Source organism: Bos indicus x Bos taurus, chromosome 24, assembly GCF_003369695.1.
Source record: "Bos indicus x Bos taurus breed Angus x Brahman F1 hybrid chromosome 24, Bos_hybrid_MaternalHap_v2.0, whole genome shotgun sequence".
NCBI classification, from domain to species: Eukaryota; Metazoa; Chordata; class Mammalia; order Artiodactyla; family Bovidae; genus Bos; species Bos indicus x Bos taurus.
This window is the reverse complement of record NC_040099.1, coordinates 39,537,951-39,562,059: the sequence shown is the minus strand read 5'-3', so window position 1 is coordinate 39,562,059 and position 24,109 is coordinate 39,537,951. Positions and strand designations below refer to the sequence as shown.

General features: G+C 46.9%; 1 protein-coding gene across 1 annotated transcript in view; it reads left to right on the top strand.

Annotated features, from left to right (window-relative positions):
- Window positions 1-21,573, top strand: part of L3MBTL4 (L3MBTL4, histone methyl-lysine binding protein) — a 156,725-nt gene extending 135,152 nt beyond the window's left edge. The window contains 3 exon segments of the mRNA XM_027525960.1: window positions 9,986-10,156; window positions 20,856-21,077; window positions 21,425-21,573. Coding sequence (XP_027381761.1) covers window positions 9,986-10,156; window positions 20,856-21,077; window positions 21,425-21,573 — 542 coding nt within the window.
- Window positions 21,574-24,109: the final 2,536 nt, after the last annotated feature.

The window sequence follows — 24,109 nt, the reverse complement described above, 5'->3', positions numbered from 1 at the left end:
CCCCGTGGACTGTTGCCCACCAGGCTCCTCTGCCCATGGCATTTTCTAGGCAAGAACACTGGAGTGGGTTGCCATTTTCTTCTCCCGGGGATCTTCCTAACCCAGGGATCAAACCCGTGTCTCCTACATTGGCAGGCGGATTCTTTACCGATGAGCCACTGGGGAAGCCCCATGTACCAATCATAGCCACGACTTGTTGGCATTCTGAAAATGAAGCGGAAGTGGATGGCAGAAATTTCATATTTTCTCTTAGGATTAAAGTGTTCAGATAATTTAGATAATCAACAACATAAAGAATACCCTTTCAGGACTCACCTCTTCTCCATGTGTTACATTTTATTTCCTTGGTAGAAGATCTGTGTCCTTTAGGTTGTTGGTGATCTAAAATAACTGGGCACTTTAATCCTAAGAAATGATATGAAATTTCTGCCACCCACTTCCACATCACTTTCAGAATGCCAACGAGTTGATTGCATTTAGTTTGGGGTCCCTGAGAAAAGGTTAAATATTAATTAACTTGCATAGCTTTAGGCAACATTGCCAGAATCCTGCAGCCCTCTCTTTTTAGCATTGCTAATCAGAATCTTTGCTGTTATTTTCTAAACCTTAACTCTTTTAGAGTCTGGGCATACCACTGGTTTGCATGCATGCTCAGTCGCTTCAGTCCTATCTAACTCTTTTCGAGTCCGTGGACTGTAGCCCACCAGGCTCCTCTGTCCATGGGATTATCCAGGCAAGAATACTGGAGTGGGTTGCTATTTTCTTCTCCAGGGGAATCTTTCCGACCCAGGGATCAAACCCAAGTGAGTCTCTTGTGTCTCCTGTATTGCAGGCGGATTGTTTACCACTTCACCACCTGAGATTAGCCAGTTACCTAAGAATCAGTGTTCCTGATTAGAAGTGGTTTGTTTACAGGACATAAAGCTCCAGTTTGCCCTCAGAATTCAGGGTGGGGAGGAAATGGTAGGGCTTTTTCCTGTTTCAGTGGTTTCTATGAATCACATTGCATGCTCACAACACATGAAACATCTCTTCTAACTTTTAGATGTAACAGATGCCACTGGATACTATGGTAAATGTGTGTGTGAGTGTGTGTGTGTGTGTATGTGTGTGTACACTCAGTTATGTTTGACTCTTTGCAACCCCATGGACTGTAACCCACAGGCTCCCCTGTCCCTGTGTTTCCCCAGGCTAGAATACTGGAGTGGGTTGCCATTTCCTTCTCTAGGGGATCTTACTGACCTGGGGATCAAACCTCTGTCTCCTTCTCCTGCAGGCAGAGTCTTTACCACTAGCGCCACCTGGGAAGCTCCATAGTCAATGGTAATCGCCATGCTAGAATTTACCACTGTTGTGTATCAGGACTTTGGTTTGGATGATCATGGAAAGAGGACCTGGATGTGATTCTTCAGAGACTCTCGTGGTTCTGTGTGGTCTGTGCTGTGGTCCTCACTCTTTCCTACATCAGAATCTCCTATGTAACCTTTTACTAAATACATGGATTCAGGCCCCACCCAAGCTATTATAACTTAGATATTCCGGAAATGGAGCCAGGTCCCTCCGATTTAGGGGACCTGAGGGACTGAACAGGTCGCAGTAAGGATCTCTGGTGGCCTGTGGATGGGAAGGTGGGAGAGAAAGGAATGGGGCAGGGGTGGGGCAGGAGGACTATCCTACAGAGAGTAAACGTGCAGAGACCATGAGGGGCTGCATGGGCAAAACGTTCTCACGTCCTCACCATGGATCAAAGGAGAAAAGCTGTTCATCCCATTGATTTCTGGCAAAACTGACATCAAAATCAAACGCTTGTGTATGTTTTCAAGATGTATTTTTCTATGGCAGGGGCTTGACACCCACAATTCTTCTTTATGACCCTTGTGACAGCTTGCCTTGTCCTGGGAGGCTTTTTTTCTCCTCCCTGATCTTTATTTCATTGACAGGCAAATAAATATAACTTTAAATTTCCCAGAGCACTCGCTATGGCCCTGCTAGACAGTTCTTCGGGGTAGCCGTTCCTCAACCCTTCATCCTAATTCTTCGACCATCTTTACATCATGTTTCTGCTTCCCTATGATCTGTGTCCAGTTTACAGAGCACACATCTGAACTAGCCCCAGAAGTGTCCAGGCAGCACTTGAGGGTAGTGACCACAAATCCTGTTTTTAAGGAAAACTGGGTTTTAATGTGCTTCAGGCCAAAGGACAAAAGAAAAGGTTTCTGTCCAGCAGCAAAGCCGACTGTTGATGAGAATCGCAAAGGTAGTCAGGCCATTGTTGAAACCGGAGGTGATGGTTTTTCCTTGACTTAAAAAAAATCCCTTGAACGATTCTCCATCCCCCAGTCATTCCGTCCGTTCTTTGTACCTCGTGTTTGTGTTATCATAGGAATTGTGAACATGGAGCATTGTTCAGACCCTGTCCTGTGTGTGCAAGAGGTCACTTGCATTTCTCGAAGCCACTGCATTTATGTCGCGCCTGTCTGTCAATGGTTGGGAGCACTTGCTCTTTGGAGATGGCTGGGGGGAGCTCCCAAGGATCTGGTAACTTGCTACTTTCAGGAGGGGAAATAAATGGGGAGTGGGTGGGTTGAATAGTGCTGAGGAATTGATGCTTTTGAATTGTGGTGCTGGAGAAGACTCTTGAGAGTCCCCCGGACAGCAGAGAGATCAAACCAGTCAATCCTAAAGGAAATCAACACTGAATATTCATTGGAAAGACTGATGCTGAAGGTAAAGCTCCAAAACTTTGGCCACCTGATGTGAAGAGCCTACTTATTAGAAGATACCATGATGCTGGGAAAGACTGAAGGCAGGAGAAGGGAACGACAGAGGATGAGATGGTTGGATGGCATCACGGACTCAATGGTTGTGAGTTTGAGCAAACTCCCGGAGATAGTGACAGACAGGGAAGCCTGATGTGCTGCAGTTCATAGGGTCGAAAAGAGCTGGAGATGACTGAGCAACTGAACAACAACAAGGAAATGAAGAGGCCTTGGTGACCTGGGAACATGGGACTGGATTCAACAACCGTTCAGATGTGGATTAGTCAAAACACAACCAAATCTATGTCTCCGCACACTGGCTTGTCACTTGGTCCTCTTGGAATGTTCACTCCAAGTCTGCTTGTCAGGTACCTGCCAGCAGAACCTTGGCCTCACCAGCAAATTCTGCCATTATTTTGAAATGACAGGAGAATCTGCTTCTACCTCTTGGTCTATTGTAAAATGTTTACATCTTTCTCGATATGCTGTCAGGGCTGACAGACTAAATGAGGACTTGTCACATGCCACTTTAGCTTGTCTCTGTGTATTTTCAGCCCCCATTAAAAACACAGATAGTAGTAATTAAGTCTTCTTTAGAAATCATCCCTTAGTGGTGATGTGCTTTTCAGTTCCTTCAATGAGATGCTGTACCTTGATAAATCACTCCGTTGGCAGCAGCAGCAGCAACAGAACCTGAATAATTGTAAACCCTTCCTTTGCTAATACTTAGCAAAGTCATTATCCAGTGCAGTTTCCTCACACCAGAACAAGGAGGCCTACATGAGTAAATTTTCAGAAACCCTCCTTCATCCTTTTCTTTTGGGAGGAGTCGCTGGTCACTCAAGAAATGAGTCATAAGTGATGGCACCTCAGAGAAATGGCCTTATTGCGTAGGGCCTCCCCTCCTGATATTCATCAAGTTTGGACCAATCCTGAGGCCCTGTTGAGTCTAAATCCCAAAAGAAGATGCTAAAAGTCCCTTTGTCATGATAAAGTTTCCATTTATTTCCATTTTGCTTTAAAAAAAATTATAATTAAGTGTTTACCAAACATAGTAGAAAAGCTTTTGTATACATGTGTGTGTATGTTAGTCACTCAGTCGTGTCTGACTCTTTGAGACCCTGTGGACTGTAGCCCACCAGGCTCCTCTGTCCATTGGATTCTCCAGGCCAGAATACTGGAATGGGCTGCCATGCCATCCTCCAGGGGATCTTCCCAACCTAGGGATCAAACTCAGGTCTCCTGTATCACAGGCAGATGCTTTACCATACATATATATATATATATATATATATATATATATGTAAATAGTATGTTTGTGTGTTAGTCACTCAGTCATGTCTGACTCTTTGCAACCCCATAGACTATAGCCTGCCAGGCTCCTCTGTCCATGGGATTCTCCAGGCAAGAATATGGGGTGGGTTGCCATCCCTTTCTCCAGAGGATCTTCTGAACCCAGGGATTGAACCCTGGTCTCCTGTATTGCAGGCAGATTCTTTACTGTTTGAGCTACAGGGAAGTCCTTTACTATAATATAAATATTTTAGAAAACTTATGAATTTTAAAGCTGAGTGCTGAACAATTGATGCTTTTGAACTGTGGTGTTGGAGAAACCTTTTGAGAGTCCCCTGGACTCCAAGGAGATCCAACCAGTCCATCCTAAAGGAGATCAGTCCTGAGTGTTCATTGGAAGGACTGATGTTGAAGCTGAAACTCCAATACTTTGGCCACCTGATGTGAAGAACAGACTCTTTGTAAAAGACCCTGGTGCTGGAAAAGATTGAAGGCAGGAGGAGAAGGGGACAACAGAGGATGAGATGGTTGGATGGCATCCCCGACTCAATGGACATGAGTTTGGGTAAATTCTGGGAGTTCGTGATGGACAGGGAGGCCTGGCGTGCTGCAGTCCATGGGGTTGAAAAGAATTGGACATGACTGAGTGACTGAACTGAACTGAAAAAATTTATGACATTTTGATTCCACTTGTTTGACTTAGTATGAATAGAATCCTAGATCTCTAATCAAAAATTTTATATAGTTCCATGTATTTTGGCATCTAGTATTACTGCTAAAAGTCTAGAAAGTTTATTATCTTAGTGATTAAAAAAAGTTGAATAAGCCTTGAAACTTCTAATCTGATTCTTAGAATATAAAGAAATATTATATTGTTAAAAAAAAAAAACAGGAAATGTGATCCAGTATTATTAACTAAAGTACAGATTTTGTTCAAATCTCAAAAAAAAAGCTTAGAATTATTCAGGGAAAAAATATTATATTATGTAAATAAAAGGAGACAGATGGGTTAAAGGGAGAGAAGACTATTTCCATTTTAGCTCAGCTTTGGAAATCTAGGCCAACACTGATAAAAATTGAAGAAACACAGATTGAAACCAGATCTGTCTCACCAGAGAAACCAGTGCTGCATGAAGGCTCCCGCCCGGGCGGCTCTGGCTGGAGAAAACCACCCACCCTGGCTTCAGAGATCTTGCTCTCCTACTGGACTTCTCCAGATTTGATTTTTTTTTTCAATGATCCAAGTCATCACCGATCAGAATGAATCATAAGTGATTTTTTACATGACATTTGGAGGATGTTTCAAAGGCAGAAAGCAAGAGCCGCTGGACTCTTCCCCCTCAGCCTGTATTTCTTGTTCTGATTAGCAGCATTTTAAAACCCAAACTCTCACTTGCTGACATTTTCATTAGCGCTTATTCCATGTTCTGGCTTTTAAATTTTAATGCCTGTCTTATAAAGAAGGAGAGAGTGGAGGCTTCCTAATCAGAAATGTATTCCTTTCAATTTACCATCGCAAGGAGTCGGACACAACTGAGTGACTGAACTGAACTGAAAGGAAAAAAAAGGAAAGAATCCCTTGTTGAATAGTCACGACCAGGATGTAAAGAGTCGTGGGGAAACATGATAAGGTGGAGACAAACACTGACTCTGTGTATCTGAGGTGCCACTAAGTCAGACGTGCGATCCTTCTGTACACTTTCCTCCCTTGAATATGTGATAGTTGTAACTCCACTGTCTTCCAGGTTTTTTTGTGTGATAAAATACACATAACACAAAAGTTACCATGTTGCCCATTTTTAAGTACCCAGTTCGGTGGCATTAAATGAATTGACATTGTATGCAGTCCTCACCACTTTCCACCTCCAAACTGGAATCCTGTCCTCCTTGACTAGTAACTCCCACCTCACCACCCCCAAGCCCCAGGTCATCACTGCTCTACTCTCTGTCTCTGTGTATTTGACTGTTCTAGGTATTTCATATAAATAGAGTCATACAATATTTATCCTTTTGTGTCTGGCTTATTTCACTTAGCATAATGTCTTCAAGGTTTATCCATGTTGCAGTATGTATCAGGATTTCATTCCTTTCTAAGGCTAAATAAATTCCCACTGTATGTATCTACCATGTTTTGTTTATTCCCTTGCCATCAATGGGCACTGAAGTTCATGTCATTTTTGGACAGAGATCATTTCCCTGCTTCTTTTCTAATTGAGACGCCTTCCTGTGGGTTAGGAAATGTTCCCTCCTCTTCAGTTTTTGGGAAAAGTCTGAGAAGAATTTGGGCTTCACTGATGGCTCAGATGGAAGAGAATCTGCCTGCCAGTGCAAGAACCACAGGAGACCTGGGTTCAATCCCTGGGTTGGGAAGATCCCCTGGAGAAGGGAATGGCTACCCACTCCAGTATTCCGGCCTGGAGAATCCCATGGACAGAGGAGCCTGGCTGGCTAGAGTCCATGGGATTGCAAAGAGTCGGACACGACTGAGCAACTAACACTTTCACTTTTGAGAAGAATTTATGTAAGTTCTTTCAGTGTTTGGTAGAATTCACCCATGGAGCCATCTGGTCCAAGGATTTTTTTGTCAAGGAGTTTTTGGTTCCTGGTTCAATGTTCTTACTAATTATAGATCTATTCAGATTCTCCATTTCTTCATGATTCACTCTTGGTAGGTTTTGTGTTTCTAAGAATGTGTTCACTGCATCTGTGTTAATTTGTGGGCATATAAGGGCATATAGCTGTTCATAGTGGTCTCTCATAATCTATTTTATTTCTGTAGAGTGGGTAGTAATTCACCCACTTTCATTTCTGATTTCAATAGGTTGCGTCTTCTCTTTCTCAGTTAATCTTTTTGATTTTGTTAATTTTTCAAGAAAAAAAAAAAACTCTTGCTTTCATTGTCTTTATTGTTTTCTTTATTCTGTCAGTCTCCACTCTACTGTTTATTATTTCCTTCCTTCTGCTAGCTCTTAGTTTTTCTTCTTTTTCTAGATCCTTAAATTTTGAAGGCAGATTGTTGATTTGAGTTCTTTTTTCTTTTCTTGATGCAGCATTTACAGCCATAAATTTTCCTCATAGCACTGCTTTCTCAGAATCCCCTAAGTTTTGGTATGTTGTGTTTTCATTTAAATTTGTATCTTTAAGGGACAAATACTTGTATTTTCTAATTTTCTTTCTGATTTCCTCTTTGAGTCATTGATAAAGAGTTTGTCATTTAATTTCTACAAATTTGTGAATTTCCCAGATTTCCTGCTGTTACTGATTTCCAGTTTTATCCTGTCCTAGTCAACAAAGATTCTTTGTATGATACATATGTTTTAAACTGTATTAAGACTTGATTTGTGGCCTAACATAAGGTTTGTCTTAGAAAATGTCCCGTGTGAACTTGAGAAGAATGTGTATTCTGTGGTTGGGTATACTATTCCATATGGTTTCTGTTAGATCTGGTTAGGTTATGGTTCTAGTCCTCTATTCCTGTACTTACCTTCATGTCTGGTTGTTCTATCTATCGGATTATGTGTTCAGTTTTTGTTACTTTTACCAGCAGAGCTCTGAGTTCGTTGCTGGGGCCCTGGTAGTTCTCCTTATTCTTTCTTTCCTGCAGTAGATAGTGTTCTGGGAGAGAGGGTGGGATAAACAACTTTCTTACTTGTTGCATTGCACGAAGATCAAACCAGTGAATCCTAAAGGAAATTAACCCTGAATATTCAGTGGAAGGAAGGACTGATACTGAAGCTGAAGCTCCAATACTTTGATCACCTTATTTGTACAGTTGACTCATTGGAAAAGACCCTGATGCTGGCAAAAATTGAGGGCAGGAGGAGAAGGGGACGACAAAGGATGAGATGGTTGGATGGCATCACCAACACAATGGACATCAGCCTGAGCAAACTCCAGGAGATGGTGAAGGACAGGGAGGCCTGGTGTGCTGCAGCCCATGGGGTAACAGAGAGTTGGACACGACTTAGCAACTAAACCACAATCCTTAAATACCTGGCTCCCAAAAGGCGAAGGGGAGAATGAAGGGAAAAAAATTTCAAGGCACTCTGAAATACCCTAAAAGCCACATCAGCCAGCAGGGGTTTCAGCAACAGCATCTGGCTCCTCCATGCCTACCGCTCCACAGTCAGCCACCAGAACACAGAGCCCTAGCATTTGGAGCACAAGTTCCTGGTTGTCCACCCTGTACATCCTGCAAGTCACACGCAAACTGCTCCAGGAACATGGGTACAGCTTCTGGCCAGGGGGCTGAGGGCAGTGCACGGGTAGCCACCACTGCACTGAGAGCCAGAGTTGACCAAAAGTAACCATGACTTATCTCCCAAGCCTCCCCTGGAAGCTGCACGCCTTCAAATAGACTCCAGGTTCCAAAATAGTTGCATCAGACAGCTTCTGCCAGTGTCGTTGCTGTCTAGAGAGGAAGCAGATTCCTGGCACTTCCTACTCACCATCCTCTCTGCCGTTCCCAGGCTCTGCTGCTGAAGGTCTGGGCAGAGAGTGGAGGCTTTCCTGACTGCCCACACGGGTGTTTAGATGACGGTAACTTTACCAAGATACACCCCAATTCTGGATTCTCATTCACCTGATGGCCCTTTCAGTTATAGATTCAAGTATCTTTGAGCTTATAGATACAAAATGCTCAGGAGAATGGGTAGCTTTATTGTATGTGTGTTACGTGTGTTAGTTGCTCAGTCGTGTCTGACTCTTTGTGACTCCATAAACTGTAGCCCAGACTCCACTGTCCGTGGGGATTCTCCAGGCAAGAATACTGGCGTGGGTTGCCATGCCCTTTCCAGGGGATCTTCCCAACCCAGGGATCCGCCCCAAGTCTCCCACATTGCAGACAGATTTTTTTAAATAATCTGAGCCACCAGGGAAGGTTTTACTGTGTGTGTGTGTGTGTGTGTATGTGTGTGTGTGTATACATGTGTGTGTGTGTGTGTGTGTGTGTGTGTATATATATATAGCGAGAGAGAGTTTGTTTGTTTCATTGTTTTGCTTTTTTCTCAGAGACATTAGCTATGCATTTGCTGGATCTCCTTCTTTAATCTTTTCTTAAAAATTCTTTTTTTTTAACTTCAACTGTATTTTGCTAGGATTTTTCATTTTTATCTTTTGCGTCCCTTGCTCAGTGTTCAGCAAGGTCTGTTCTCCCTTTCTGCTTCCTCCAGTTTCATCTTCATTCCTGTTAAGGTTTTATTTTTCTTTCTACTTATTTTATGTGTGTGTGTGTGTGTGTGTGTGTGTGTGTTCTGGCTCTCTTTGTTAACTTGTTATCTCTTCCTCAAATGATTGCTTTTCTACTTTGTATAGAAATGGCCAAATTCTGAGTTTCTATTGTTTTTATTTTCATAAAAGAGGGAGACCATCATGTAAATAACTTTTCAGAATCAGCTCATCTGAAAAATGTTGAAGTTTTTAGAGGACGAGTTTCGGATTTGGCCTCCAGCGTTCATGCCTCATGACGGGAAGGCTAGAGGCAGGTGGAACACACTGTGGTGGAAGTTGGGATTTAATCAAATTCAGGGAGCCCACCGCTGCTTTATTTTAAAGCTCTTGATTGCATCTCTGCCTTGCACATCCCGGCGTGGTGTGGCTGCCCCTGCAGAAAGCACAGATGGTGACTGTCAGACCCATGCATCAAACCCATGGCCCTCCTGGAGGCAGCTGTGTCCTCCGGCTGGCATCCTGAATGTAGCTATTTTCCAACCATTTTAAAAATTAGCCTTAAATATACTTTTGAAAAAAAAAAAAAACAAACCACATTTCTGGATGCACCTTCTTCTGCTCCTAACAAAGTCTCAGTAAATCAGAATGATGAAAGGGAGCCTCATCTCCATTTGAGGGGGAAAAAATTGACTTGTGGGCCATTTATAAAAGCAGATAAAGATGTGACATCTTCATGGATGACGTGATCATGATTATTTTTACAGGGAAGAGAAAATGGAGTGATTCACAGCAATTCCAGAGAGCTGAATGCTGGCCAGTGGACACAAGTATAAGGAGACAGTTTTACTCCAGCCTAAGGAAAGTCTTCCCTGGTGGCTCAAACGGTAAAGAATCTACCTGCAGTGCAGAAGACCTGGGTTTGAACCCTGAGTTGGGAAGATCCTCGCTACCCATTCCAGTATTCTTGTCTGGAGAATCCCACGGACAGCAGAGCCTGGCAGTCAACAGTCCAAGGGGTTGAAAACAGTCGGACACAACGGAGCAACTTTCACTTACAGATATTTAGAAAAAAACTGTTAACTTAAAACAATGAGTAACATGGACATAACAAGCGCCATGTAGATAGCATCACTGACTCAATGGACATGAATCTGAGCCAACTCCAGGAGACAGTGAAGACAGGGAGACCTGGTATGCTGCAGTCCATGGGGTCGCAGTCAGACACGACGGAACGTCTGAACAGCAGCAGCTGTCTCTTAAAGATGGATAAAGGACATATGTTCTAAGGTGTCTGAGGGACACCAGAGATCTTTTCTGAGGGCCTCTTCTCCCCTAAGCAGCAAACAAGGTGGACACGGGTGCCGCCTACACACGTCTCAGATCTCGGGCTGGAGGAGGAGTCAGGCAGGTGCCCAGCGTGGCCTGGAGAGGACTTCGGGCACGGGGACTCAGGGCCGGGGCTCCCGTGGCATCTGGAACCCGGGGCCCTGGGCTGTACGATTCCCACCCTGGTCCCCAGTGCTGCAGGCACTCAGGCTCCGCTGATTTCATCTGGAGCAGTGGTTCATTACAGCCCCCGACTCACACATTTGCTCATTCACTTAACTTTACTAACAGGTAAGAACCTAGAGCTTCTGAGTACAAAAGCATATATATTTCTAAATTGCCCAATAAAAGCTTTATTCAGTTGGAAGTGTATGTTCAGTTTTTTCATTTGTTGCAAATTCCACTCGTGCTCTCTGAATAAAACTGTTGGAGGAGAAAACAGTATCTATTCAAGTTGTGTCCTTGAAGGAAATAATAGCTGTCCTCACAACTCCCCTTTTTAATTACTTTTACTACCCAGGTTGAAATAAGCACAGGAGCTGTATAATGATGGCGATGATTATAATGCATAATTCTGTGAAGTTTTTGTTTGAAGGATCTCTCAGTGAAACCGTCTGGTGAGCAACACATGACTGAGTTCATTTCTGTTTTCTTAGGCTTAGGTGTCATCAGGATGCAGAATGTATAATTACCCTCTAGGTTGAACTGATGTCTATCTCAGATGAGATGACATTTTGTCAGGAGGCAATGTGAGGTCCAGATAGGTTAGGTAACGTGCCTAAGGTCACACAGCTTGACTCCGGCATAGCTGGGATTGGAACCCAGATCTCTCTGACTCTAAAATCCATGCCCACTCTTTCCACGGTAGTACGCTTCAGGCAAAATAAAGTAATTGCTGTAGACAAGCACTGCTGTGGTAAAACAGGAAGGGGTTCTTTATTACAGCAAGGAAGGCAGGGTGATCCATGGATCATGTTACAGGGCCTCCATTGCAGGGAAATGAGTGGGGCGGATACATGGTGGATCAGCTCCTTCTCCCTCTAAAATGCTGCATTTCCGTGCGAGGTCTCTGTCCTATTCCAGGAAAGGTCCGTGGCTTGTATTGTTCATGGCTTCTACCTTAGTTCCTTTTTATTTAATTGCGGTTGTTCAGTTGCTCAGTCGTGTCCAGCACTATAATTCTAAAGCATCAGTTCTTCTGCGCAAAGCCTTTCTTATGGTCCAGCTCTCACATCCGTACCCTACACGTTGATTAATTCACTGCACCATTATTTACTGAGCTCCTAAGAGGTGCCAGGCACAGTGGAAAAACACAGGGTTCCGCCTTCAGAGAGAATCAGGCTTCTTGTTTGGAAAGTTCCTGGGGTTATAACCAGCCTACGTGACTTTTAAGTCTTTGCTTCTCAAAGTCTGATCCTGAGAACCATCACGGGAGCATCACCAGAGAGCTTGTAGCAATGACAGAACCTCAGTTCCCCACCACCCATTCTATCAATACATGAGCAAAACCCCCGGAAGACCCAGCACAGCAGAGCCTGAGAAGCTCTGCCCTGAGACTCAGGGTCAAGTCAGGGTAGGGGATTGTATGTTTAGTTTACAGTGGCTGTATACCTGTGGGTTTAAGTTGTCCTTCACATAGCAAACTCTTTCTGAGGGATTGTTAACGTAAGTGACACTCCTTGGTACTGGAGAGCACCACTAAATTACAAGTAAGCAAATAGAGATTTACCTCTCCTGTTCAAAAAATGACAACTTTCCAGACACTGCTCATGTTTCCTTCTGCAAATATTTATCCAGTTACCCTTGCATTCAGGGGATTTGTGCTTGCTCAGACGTTGTGAATTGGTATTTGCAGGCTTGGCCAAGCACCTGCTTGTGTGGCCGGCACAGGGTTTTCATAAATGTTTAATCCTTTGTGAGCATTTAAAAACCGAGAGATTTTCATGTAAAAATGCAGACTTCTGGCTTCTCTGGAAAATCAGGCAGCCCCACCTTCCTGATGGCACAACAGGCTAGCTCTGGGGGCCCCCTCCTACAAGTAGGGGCCGTGCTCACCCGTTTACCCACCCCCACCCACTCCACCAGCCCCCTGGACTGGAGGCCCCAGAGCTGACCCTGCCTCCTGGAATGGCCACCTTTTAGTCACCTTCAGGGTCTCCGTTCAGAAGCAGCCCCCACAGGAGGAGAGAAGAGGGCAGGACTGTTGGTGAGGATGGATATACGGCTCCAGGCTTGCGATCCTCAGCCCTGGTGCAGGAGTTCATAAAGGCATCAGTGCCCACTCCCATCGACACCCCAGAAAGTCTGACTTAACTGGTTTGGGCATCACCAGATTTAAAAATCTCCACAGGTGATTCTAATATGGCTTGAGAACTACCAACTGAGCCCATATATCAATACATTACTTGCAAAAAAACCTGAAATATGCCAAAGTGAGGAATAAAATATGCATACATACGTGTGTATGTGGATACAAGGGCTTCCCAGGTGGCTCAAGTGGTAAAGAATCTGCAAGCAATGTAGGAAGTGCAGGTTCCATCCCTGGGTCAGGAAGATCCCTTGGAGAAGGAAATAGCAATCTACTCCAGTATTCTTGCCTGAAGAATCCCATGGACAGAGGAGCCTGACAGGCTACAATCTGTGGGGTTGCAAAGAGTCAGACACGACTGAGCACACACACACACATATAAATTGACAGAATTACCTTGAAGCCTCATTTCTCTGAAGATTCAATGAAGCCTGCTGATCCAAGATGTTTTGTCTAATGACCGACCACTTACTTTCCTATAGAAAGAGAGTCGGCCAAGCAGATGAGTAGTGTGAGCAAGATGGCTTTAAACTGCGTTATAGAAACTAGACTTTTTTTTTAGGATTTAAATTCAAATGCTGCCTTGAGCTAAATATAATTTACATTCTCGATTACAAAAACAAGAATTTGCAGGATACCAGCCAGCACTGTGAGTAGATCATCCAGGGCCCCTCTGACAATTGCTTTTACCGTAGAATTGCTTTACTGCCTTGTCTATTATCACATAGCCCAAAATTCTATTAGTACTTTAATTGTTTTAGAACAATGTTTATTACTGTTGGAATTCAGCTGTTCATGCCACAGAAGTGTCTATCCGAGGGACATCATTAGAGGATGACCTCCTGTAACACCGCAGCTTTAGTGGGACCTGTCCCCTCACCCCAACCCTGATCCCGCTCAGGTCCTCAGATTTGCAGATTTGGCTGCAGCACTCTGGCAAGTGAAGTGCCTGCCGTTTCGGGCAGAGCCTCTTGATGAGGGAGTCTGACAATCACCAGAGTAATTCATACGATGGCTTTATGCAAGAAATTTCATTATTTCTAATAGCTGATTGTGGTTTAATATTTTAATGTAATTATGCTTAATTATATATTGTAATAATGCATTGATCAGGCTTTGGATCTGGGTCTAAGTAAAATACAGCTTGTGGAAAATTTTCCTCCAGTTTTTTTTGTTTTTTTTTTTCTAAAAAGGAATTAAGTCCTGAAGTGAAACTGGATGCAAATCCGACAAGCAATCTCTTGCCAGAGAAAATATTGGCATAATATATTTGAATGGCCTAGTTTATCAGCTCCCTTGGCTAAATCCCCAAAGCATATATTGTTTGAGAATTATTTCGGAGCTTCTGTTGCTCACCCTTGCACTAACCTACTTTGGGTCATTTCTGTTTTGTTTTATGAGCTTTTACCAACTGGCCGTCTGCGTGTGGGAGACACATGTCATGTACTGTGATGGTCATTAAAATGGGGGAGAAGAGCTTGGAACTAATGGCAAGATAAGACTGGGGTCTCACTGGTCTGTGCTGCCCACTGTGGCCAGACACGCCAGCTGGACGCAGACAGCAAGAGCTGACATACAGCCCCTCAATGTAGGGGCCGCGCAGACCCTTCTCCACCCCACATCCCCACCAAGGCATCTCCCTTGTGAGGGCCCCCAAGGTGTGGGACCTGGGGCCTGACAGACAGCCAGACGTGGGCCTCAGCAAAGTCCCCAGAAACAGAGGGGCCAGCCCGCCCACTCACGAAAGGAGAGGAAGGGAAGGGAAGGGGAGAGGAAGGTAGAAAAGAGACCCCAAAAGGGAGCAGTGCCTCACATTCACACAGTCCTGCCCCATCAAAGGAACCCTGTTCCCATGAGAATCCTGCCTTGTTGCTGACTCACGCCATCTTCCAATGGAGAAACCTGCGGCTCCAGAAGTGGGACACGCGGCGCACACAGGCGTGCACGGGGCGGCCTGTTGCCGAGTCCGGGGCTCTGTCCCCACGTCACAGCAGCCTGGCCGCGCCTGCAGGCAGCTCCTCACAGGGGACAGTGCTCCCTGGCTCAGAACTGTTCATTCTGTGCTTAGCAGAGTTTAACAGTGCCTGTTTTGAAATCTTTCCTCAAGAGCACATTGTAAAGTTTAGAAAAAGGAAACAACAGAAAAAAAAACCTTGCCGCCACCAGAGGAGAGAAGGGAGAGAAAACCTCCCAGCAGAGGCTCCCAGAGAAGGTTTATTAAAGGTCACCTCGTTCGTGACGGATGAGATGGTTGCATGGCATCACTGACTCAGTGGACATGAACCTGAGCAAACTTCGGGAGATAGTGAAGGACAGGGAAGCCTGGCGTGCTGCAGCCCATGAAGTTTCAAAGAGCTGGACACGACTTAGTGACTGAACCACCAACCTCAACCTCTACGACGCTGCGGAGAACACAACACGTAAACCTCGTGGAGATGAGAAACAGCACGAGGTCTGTGGGAAGAGGGGTGACGGGGGGCGGGAGTCCGGGACTGGCTTTGATCCCACCTCTGCGCTTCGCTGGTCCTGGGACTGGGGACTGCAGCCAGGTCACTAGGTACCCACACATCTGGAACCCCAGCCTCCCCTGGGGTGGGGATCGACCACATATCCTGTTAGCTGCGCTTCTGGCGGGGCGGGGCGGGGGGTATCCTGCAGGTGAAAGGTGTTCTTGTTTCTGTGCCTTTACTGATCCAACTTCCGAACACATATGCGCTCAATCACATTCAAGTCTTTGCAACCCCACAAACTGTATCCCGCCAGGTTCCTCTGCCATGGGATTCTCCAGGCAAGAATAGTGGCGTGGCTTGTCATGTCCTTCTCCAGGGGATCTTCCCCACCCAGGGATCGAACCCGTGTCTTTTATCTCCTACATTGGCAGACAGGTTCTTTACCACTAGCGCCACCTGGGAAGCCCCTTCCATGGTCCGAATGGAGCAGGTCAAAGCCTGCGTCTCCTTCAGCCTCTCACTTTTTTCTCAGGGGCCCCAGCTGCCCCACCAACACTTCTGTGAATTGACTGCTCTCTCTGACCAGGTCACTCTTACTCACCAGACCTAAGCCAGGATGGCATGATCACACCCAGGCTGCTGGCTGGCCCCACGTATGGCGGGCACATTCAGAGTCACTCTGACACAGTGTTCTTCTCTGACCCTCAGCCGCATCCATCCCCCAACCCTGACCACAGAATCTGCCTCTTGACTTAGACTGTCTCCTGAAATACATCTGCAGTGCCCTCTCCCCGCCCCCCATAAGCCCCTTATTACAAATCTCCTCTCTCTTCTGTGTCTTTTACCCTGATCTCGTGTGCTCTAACCTTGACCCCATAGATGTCACACCTCAAGGCCCAACTCCTACCTCCCAGGCAGGTGAGTAACTTCCTCCCCGTGGATTCTTCCTAAATCTTCATTTCCAGACCAGTCTTTGTGTGTTGATAATATTCCTCGATTCCGTAAATGCCCATCGGTCCCTTCATAAGGCTGTGTAATGTCAAGACCAAGGGCACAGACCGGGAGGCCAGACAGCCCAGCGGCAGGTCCTGACTCTGCCACTTTCTAGAAGGTTCTTGGGCAAGTTCCATTCCCTCTTTGTGCCTTAAAACAATGCCTGGCACTTAGTGCTATATGAGAGCTGGGCCTTGTGGGGTGGGGTCAGCTTGGGAGGCAAAGGAGAAGAGGGCTGAATTGTAGCAGCTTTGAGCAGGAAAAGCTGAGCGTTTCACCTAGTATTGGATAGGACATTCTTTGCCTGCATTTCCCTTCCAGGTCTGTCTTAACTGGATCTATCTCTTCACCGCCCCCCACCCCCCCAGCCCCTGCCCCACTGCCCTGTGCTGCCGGTCACATTACTGCCTTTGGTTCAGTCCATTATGTTTTTCCTTTCTGTCTTCCCTCTTCCACCCAGCTCTCTCATTAGAACTTGTGGGTAGAGCTTTTTACTTACATTTCAGAGCAGTTTATAAATAGCCTGTTTAGTTTCAGCCAGCAGGTAAAAGCTTTTGTCAAATCATTCCTCCTCCCTGGATCACTGTTATCTGGGGCTCCCAGGAAGGAAAAGTTGAGAGTTACGTGTTTTTCTAATCATTAAGGAAGCACAACTGGCAGCCCAAGCGATGGTGTTCCATTTCCCTACCTATAATTGAACGATAAGATTTGGACCACTCATCAACACCCGTAATATTTTTTCTTCTGAGAAAAATTCTCCTAAAGACTCTTAGATTATGACATAAGATTCAAGAAAACCAAAGTCCAAAAATAATTGAGAAACAAGGTTCAGATTCACTCCATGCAAATTACTTTAGCACATCATTTCTTCACCAAGAAAGAAATGAGAACATAAGCAAAATTAGCCAATGTTTGAAAGAATAACACAGACAGATGAGGGATCCGGGTGGGAGGGGGGGCTCCCCAGAATTCCCCACTCCTGTTCAAAGTCTGAAGTAGAATGGCATTTCCCCCATATAGTTATGTGGGGGATATCTGGCATTGTTACAGTTACATAATTAAATACATTAAACATTTTCTTAGGGCTTCCCTGGTAGTTCAGTGGTAGAGAATCCACTTGCCAATGCAGAAGACTCAGGTTTGATGCCTGGGTCAGGAAGATCCCCTGAAGGAGGGCATGGCAACCCACTCCAGTATTCTTGCCTGAAGAATCCCATGGACAGAGGAGCCTGGGGTCACAAAGAGTCAGACCTGACTTAGCGACTAAACCACAGAAACTACTTCCTTTCCTAACTCATTAACATTGATCCTGCAACTGAAAAATCCATCAGCCTCAGTCCTTCAGACATAACCTCATTCTCGGGACTCCCACAGGATCTTCAGTGGAAGGCAGCCTTTCCAGAAAAAAATCACAGATCCTGGTCGCAGTTACTTTCAACAGAGGTGAAGGCAGGGTTTTGTGTACGGGTGTCATTTACTTGAGAAAGGGACTTACCTGGTCATCACAGGGTCCCCTTTGCATCGGAAATGAGGCTCCATTTACAATAGACTGTCTCCCTGCTGTATGAGTGACTCGGGGCTCCCCGAACAGAGACCCACCAGTGTTGATTATTTCCGTGCCCACGCTGAAGTAGTGAACCAAGGAAATTGCCATGTCTCTGCTGAGGTGATGAAGCCCTGGCACATGTCCTCAGGTGCCCGTTGTTACTGGAATGTCTGATATGGGGGGCGGTGCTTCCCAGGTGGCACTAGTGGTAAAGAAACTGCCTGCCAATGCAGGAGACATAAGAGATGCGGGTTCGATCCCTGGGATGGGAAGATCCCTTGGAGGAGGGCATGGCAACCCACTCCAGTATTCTTGCCTGGAAAATCCCATGGACAGAGGAGCCTGGCAGGCTACAGTCTATGGAGTTGCAAAGAGTCAGACATGACTGAAGCAACCTAGCCCACATGCACTAATATGGTAGGTTTGGAATACTTGCTTAGAAGTTACCTGGACATAGTTCCTTAGTAGGTATTTTTACTAATACTTATAAAATATGTAATTTTTAAATTGTAATTTAAATTAAATTATAATCATATAAATGGGAAACAATAGTCAATTAGTTCCAGAAAAAGTCATGCCATCTCTTATCCCACCACATAGGCACGTGATAGATGTCAGAGCTTCCCTCCAATCTCTTGTAATCTTGGAAATTAGGGAGACTGTCATTTGTGTACGATATCATGAATGTGTAAAATTAGCATCTAGGTCAAAATGTGAGAGTGTGAAAACGTTAGTTGCTCAGTCGTGTCCGACTTTCTGCAACACGACAGCCCGCCAGGCTCCTCTGTCCGTGGGATTCTCCGGGCGAAGATACTGAAGTGGATTGCCATGTCCTCCGTCAGGGGATCTTCCAGACCCACGGATTGAACTCATGTCTCATTTTGTCTCCTGCATTGGCGGGTGGGTTCTTTACCACTAGCACCACCTGAGGTTTGCTAAACCTTCAGAAAATCCAGCCTCCACCTTCCCCCAAACAGACAGATTCATTTAGTGGGGACACAGACCTGAGACCACAATGTGCTCAAGTGCGCGGCACCACGTTGGCCCCTCCCTGCCTTGAGCGGTGAGCCCAAGGCCGTCCCGCCACTTGAACTGCATCCCTGTCCTCCAGGGTGGGAGCCGTGGGAGCAGTGGATGGAAGAGTCTAGTGCTGTTCAGCAGAGCTGCCAACCACACCTTGGGTTCATTTCCAAGTGGCTGCTCCGTGCCCAAGGCAATCTGTTTCCCAAATGAACGTGTGGAAAATTCCCTTTTTTGGAGCCCAGTGAGGTTTGGTGTGTTTTTTGTTTTGTTTTATTTTTTTGCATTTCAGAGGCCTTCAGGAACGTGATCCCTGCCACTGGACATCTTTGTTCCTCCAAAACATGAGCCTCACTCCTGATGTCTTTTCAGAATCCTGATATCTTGGAAACCACACGTGATTGGTTCATCCAGGGCATGGGTTTGAGACATATGTGATGTGTTTTTTAAGCCCATGGCATTTCAGTGAAAGCAACCAGCTGATGGATACGGCAGTTCTTTTCCAGAATAAAGCTGGGTTTTGGCTCAGGTCTTAATCCCTAAGAGCACAGAGCTTTTAACTCCTGGCTTCCCAGGAGAGCCCTGGCGATTCTGCATGTCCGGAACTGCAGACCTCTGTTGTGATGCTTCCTCCCTGGCTTTCCAGGGCTTGTTTTGTATACGCTCCTGTCCAACCTGACGACTTCATTAAGGAACATTCACACTTGTAAACCTACTGGCTTTGCGAAGAAGACGTGAAGTTTCAGCCTTACACACTGTTGGCTGAACGACTCAGAGGAGATAACCTATTTACATACTAAAAAGGTCAGTGTCGGACAGTTCGCATCTAGAAATGAATTTGCCTCTGCTGGCAACTGGAGCAGAAGAATTTGGGAGAGGGCCGCAATTTTGCTGTCTGTCTCTCTGTATAGAGAGCACACGGGAGTAAAATGCAGGATGTCTGTGTGCGGTGGTCAGGCAGAGATGGGCATGTGGACAGGCTCCCTTTCTGATCACTAACCAGTAGGTGACTGTGAGCATGTAGAATGCAGGGCAACCTCACCTACTAACAACTGTAATTAATTTGAGGTGGAAATATATGCATGATAGGGTTTTCCTGGTGACTCAGCAGTAAAGACTCTGCCTGAGGTGCAGGAGCCGAAGGAGACCTGGGTTTGATCCCTGGGTCGAGAAGATTCCCTTGGAGGAGGACATGGCAACCCACTCCAGCATTCTTGCCTGGAGAATCCCCTGGACAGAGGAGCCTGGCGGGCTACAGTCCATAGTGAAGACACGAAAGAATCAGACACGACTGAGCGCTGCTTACTTACCCTGTCTGCTACATTAGTAAAGGCAGACGGAGAGGGCTAAAGACAGTTCGTTTTGTGATCTTCCCTTTCAGAGCCTTTAAAATATCAACAGCTTTACTTGGCTAATGCGTGTTGAAAGAATCTTAAAAGATGTCACTATAAAGTCCAGAGTTTTCTCTGGAATCTCTGTAGTGATTTTGTCCTTGCCTGTTTGTATATTCAAAGCAAAATAATGAGGGAATTGAGACTTGTGCGTTCTAACTCGCTTCAGTCCTGTCGGACTCTTTGCAACTCCATGGATTATAGCCCGCCAGGCTCCTCTGTCCATGGGATTCTCCAGGCAAGAATACTGGAGTGGCTTGCCATGTCCTACCTCCAGAGGATCTTCCCCACCCAGGGATCAAGCTCGCATCTCTATGTCTCCTGCATTGGCAGGTGGGTTCTTTACCACTAGGGCCAGCTGGGAAACCCATTGACATCCATAGCTCCATATGAATGTCTGGATATAATAGAAGAGTAAAGTCCCTTTTGAAGGTGGAAAAGGCTGTTCAGAAAGGCTGGGGAGGAGTGTGGGCGGAAGTGGACGCTGACTCCTTGGCGAGAGCGGCGGGCACCCTTGCAGCCTTAGGGCCAAGGCCACTCAGAGCTCTGGTCCCCAGGGAGCACCCCATTCGGAGGGCCTGACTGGGGCTCCGCTCTCAGCTGCAGCCTCTTCCCTGAGTCCCCCGAGGTTGTCGTACCTGCAGGGACTCACAGCAGCAGCTGGCATCCAGGTGTTCCCCCAGGATCCTGAGCTACGTCCCACACCCAATGCCACCCCGCCGGGGCACCCTGGGAGCCAGACCTGGACCCGGGCCCATGGTGATGAAGGTGGCGGCTTACAGGAGGGAAACAGGCTTTGTGTGCTGTGCATCCAGGCGGCTGGTGCAGTCCACTTAGGGCTGCATCCATCGAGGCTCTGCACCTTCCCTGCCTCCCGACTAAGGGAGAGAGGCCAGTGCAGAGACAGGCCGGCTCCTCCTTGCCATCAGCGGGTCACAGAGATTATTCGAACCCGCTTAGCAAATGGCCGTGGTCTTGGGCCTTCACAACGTCTGTTTCTCACGACTGTGGTTTTGAAACAGAGCTGCAGCAGTGTGGCTATGTTGTGGAGGGTGACACCTGGGCAGTGATGCTGTCTGTCCAGGGTTCCACCGGGTTAGCCCTCAGCGGGGAGAGGCCACGAGGATGCCCAGGAGGTCGCCTCTCTCGCCCACTTACCTCTCTTGCAGGGCTCTTGGCTACACAGATGCCCCAGGCCCTGCACCAGCCTGTCTTCATGTATTCCTTGTCGGCCCAGCCTTTCCGGGACCCTCCCCTGGGCCAGCTTGGCCGACGTGCAGGCCTGCAAGGTGGCCGGATGGGCACTGGAGGAGGTTGAGAGGCTGCTCGGGGCTGGGGTGGTGGACCTGCCCACGGCCAGGTTTCTCTTAGTTGCAGAGTCCCCGTGTCAAATTCCAGGTCCACACTTGAGGGAGAAGCAGACCTGGCCTGAGGAAGCTCGTGAAGCCCCTGGGTGGGCCCTGCATGCCCCCCGCCCCCAGCCTTCTCCAGTGCTGGCTCAACCGCCTGCCCCCTGGGCTGGTGGTGATTGAGACTTCAGCCCCGCATCACAGGTTTCCTGTGAGGAAATATGTACCATGTGAGCCCCCAGGCATGTGCCCTGGCAGCTCCTGGTGAGCCCCCATGCACTGTGCCCAAGGGGATCCCTCTGCCTGCCCCACCCCGAGGCACCAGGGCCCCTGTTCTCCTTCCAGGTAGCTCCCTGTTGCCCTGTGTCCACCCGCAGCCACAGGGGAGCAGGTCAGCCTCAGGTTTATTAGTAAAGTAGGTCACCACGCGGCACAAGACGCCAGACAGAGGGGAAAATGGATTCAGTTCAGTCAGTGGCTCAGTCGTGTCCGACTCATTGCGACCCCATGGACTGCAGCACGCCAGGCTTCCCTGTCCATCACCAACTACTGGAGCTTACTCAAACTCATGTCCTTCAGGTCAGTGATGCCATCCAACCATCTCATCCCCTTCTCCTCCTGCCTTCAATCTTTCCCAGCATCAGGGTCTTTGCAAATGAGTCAGTTATTCGCATCAGGTGGCCAAAGTATTGGAGTTTCAGCTTCAGTATCAGTCCTTCCAATGAATATTCAGGACTGATTTCCTTTAGGATGGACTCGTTGGATCTCCTTGCAGTCCAAGGAAACATTTCATGCAAAGATGGGCACAATAAAGGACAGAAATGGTATGGACCAAGCAGAAGATATTAAGAAGAGGTGGCAAGAATACACAGATGAACTGTACAAAAAGATTTTCATGACCCAGATAACCACGATAGTGTGATAGTCACCTAGAGCCAGACATCCTGGAATGTGAAGTCAAGTGGGTCTCAGGAAGCATCACTATGAACAAAGCTAGTGGAGGTGATGGAATTCCAGTTGAGCTATTTCAAATCCTAAAAGATGATGCTGTGAAAGTGCTGCACTCAATATAACAGCAAATTTGGAAAATGAACTAGATTTTAATATAAACATGTCCAACAGCATTGTCGATGCTCACTCAGCTGACCCTGAACCCTGAGAGGTGGGTGGACACCTCACTCCACTCCCTGGGCCTGTACCCCAGAGCCTCTCACTGAGGCCAGCACTGAGTAGATCTCCCAGTAAGTATTTGTTGAGTGACTGTTGAACAGCAAGGGCATTTGAGCTGGATTTTGAAGCAAAAGTGGGCTATGTCCAAGCGGAGAAAAGAAGGGACACCAAGCGCAGGAGGAAAACCAGAAGTGGAGGGGATAGCGATGATCGTGAACTGCATTCACACAATCAGGAGGCGCGTTTGCTTCTTGGCCCATTTTACAGACAGGGAAGTAGAGGCGCCGCAGACCGAGGAACCTCTTCAGGTCACACAGTCAGAGCTGCATCCTGAGTTGACGTCTCACCCCCAAGCATGTGCCCACTGGGCTTCAGGAAGGTGGGCCTGGGGTGGAGAAAGGGCCAAGCCTGGGCCGAGCATGCAGGCCAGTCAGGCAGTACCCATGTCTTAGGCCGAAAGTCCTATTTTGAAGCTGGTGCTTCAGGGAGGTGCAAACCGCAAAGACCTGCTAGGAGGTGAGCGTGAGCAGGGGCCAGGCTGGGTTCGGCGGGCAGAGCCGCCTCACAGGAAGTAGACGGGACACAGGATGAAAAGGTGAGATGAGCCAGGCTGACTCCTCTTATAGCTTCTGCTACACGGCCTGGCACTTAATTAGGATAATCATGTGTCAGCGACGCAGCCCACAGGCTTCATCGGGAAGAATGCGAAAGCAGTGGCGTCATCAAAAAATGGAACTTTGGGGACAGGATCCAGTGTGGGGGCTGGAGGATAAGATGATGAATTTATTGTGGGATCTTCTGAGTTCAGGTCCCCGCAGGTGACACCAGGGGCAGAAATACCAGATGGGGCCTCACCAGGCACAAACCCCAGAGAGCATGGCCAAGAATGGAGGCCAGTGAGTCCATGACCAGGAAGCATAGGAAGCGGGGAAGGCAGAGGCCGGCAGTGAGTGTCCAGGTCACAAGGTTCCCGCTGGGGCTGTGGGATTGGGCTGCAGGGGATTTGGGAAAACTGTGTGTGTGTGCGTGTGTGTGTGTGTGTGTGTGTTGTTAGTTGCTCAGTCATGTTGGACTCTTTGTGACCCCATGGTCTGTCCACGGAATTCTCTAGGCAAGGACACTGGAGTGGGTTCATATGCGTGTATTTTTTTCCCTTAAGGGGTGGGTCACAGCTTTTGTTAACTTCTGGAGAGTGGGAGGAGCATTATCCCAGAGCAGGAATCACTCTTATGGAATATCAGAATGTTTAGAATTTAGAATTCTAGTTTCAGAACATTAGAGTTTCTTTAGGAAATTTGTGTTTGGCGGGGGTGTGGGGTGGGGCGGCGAGGAGAG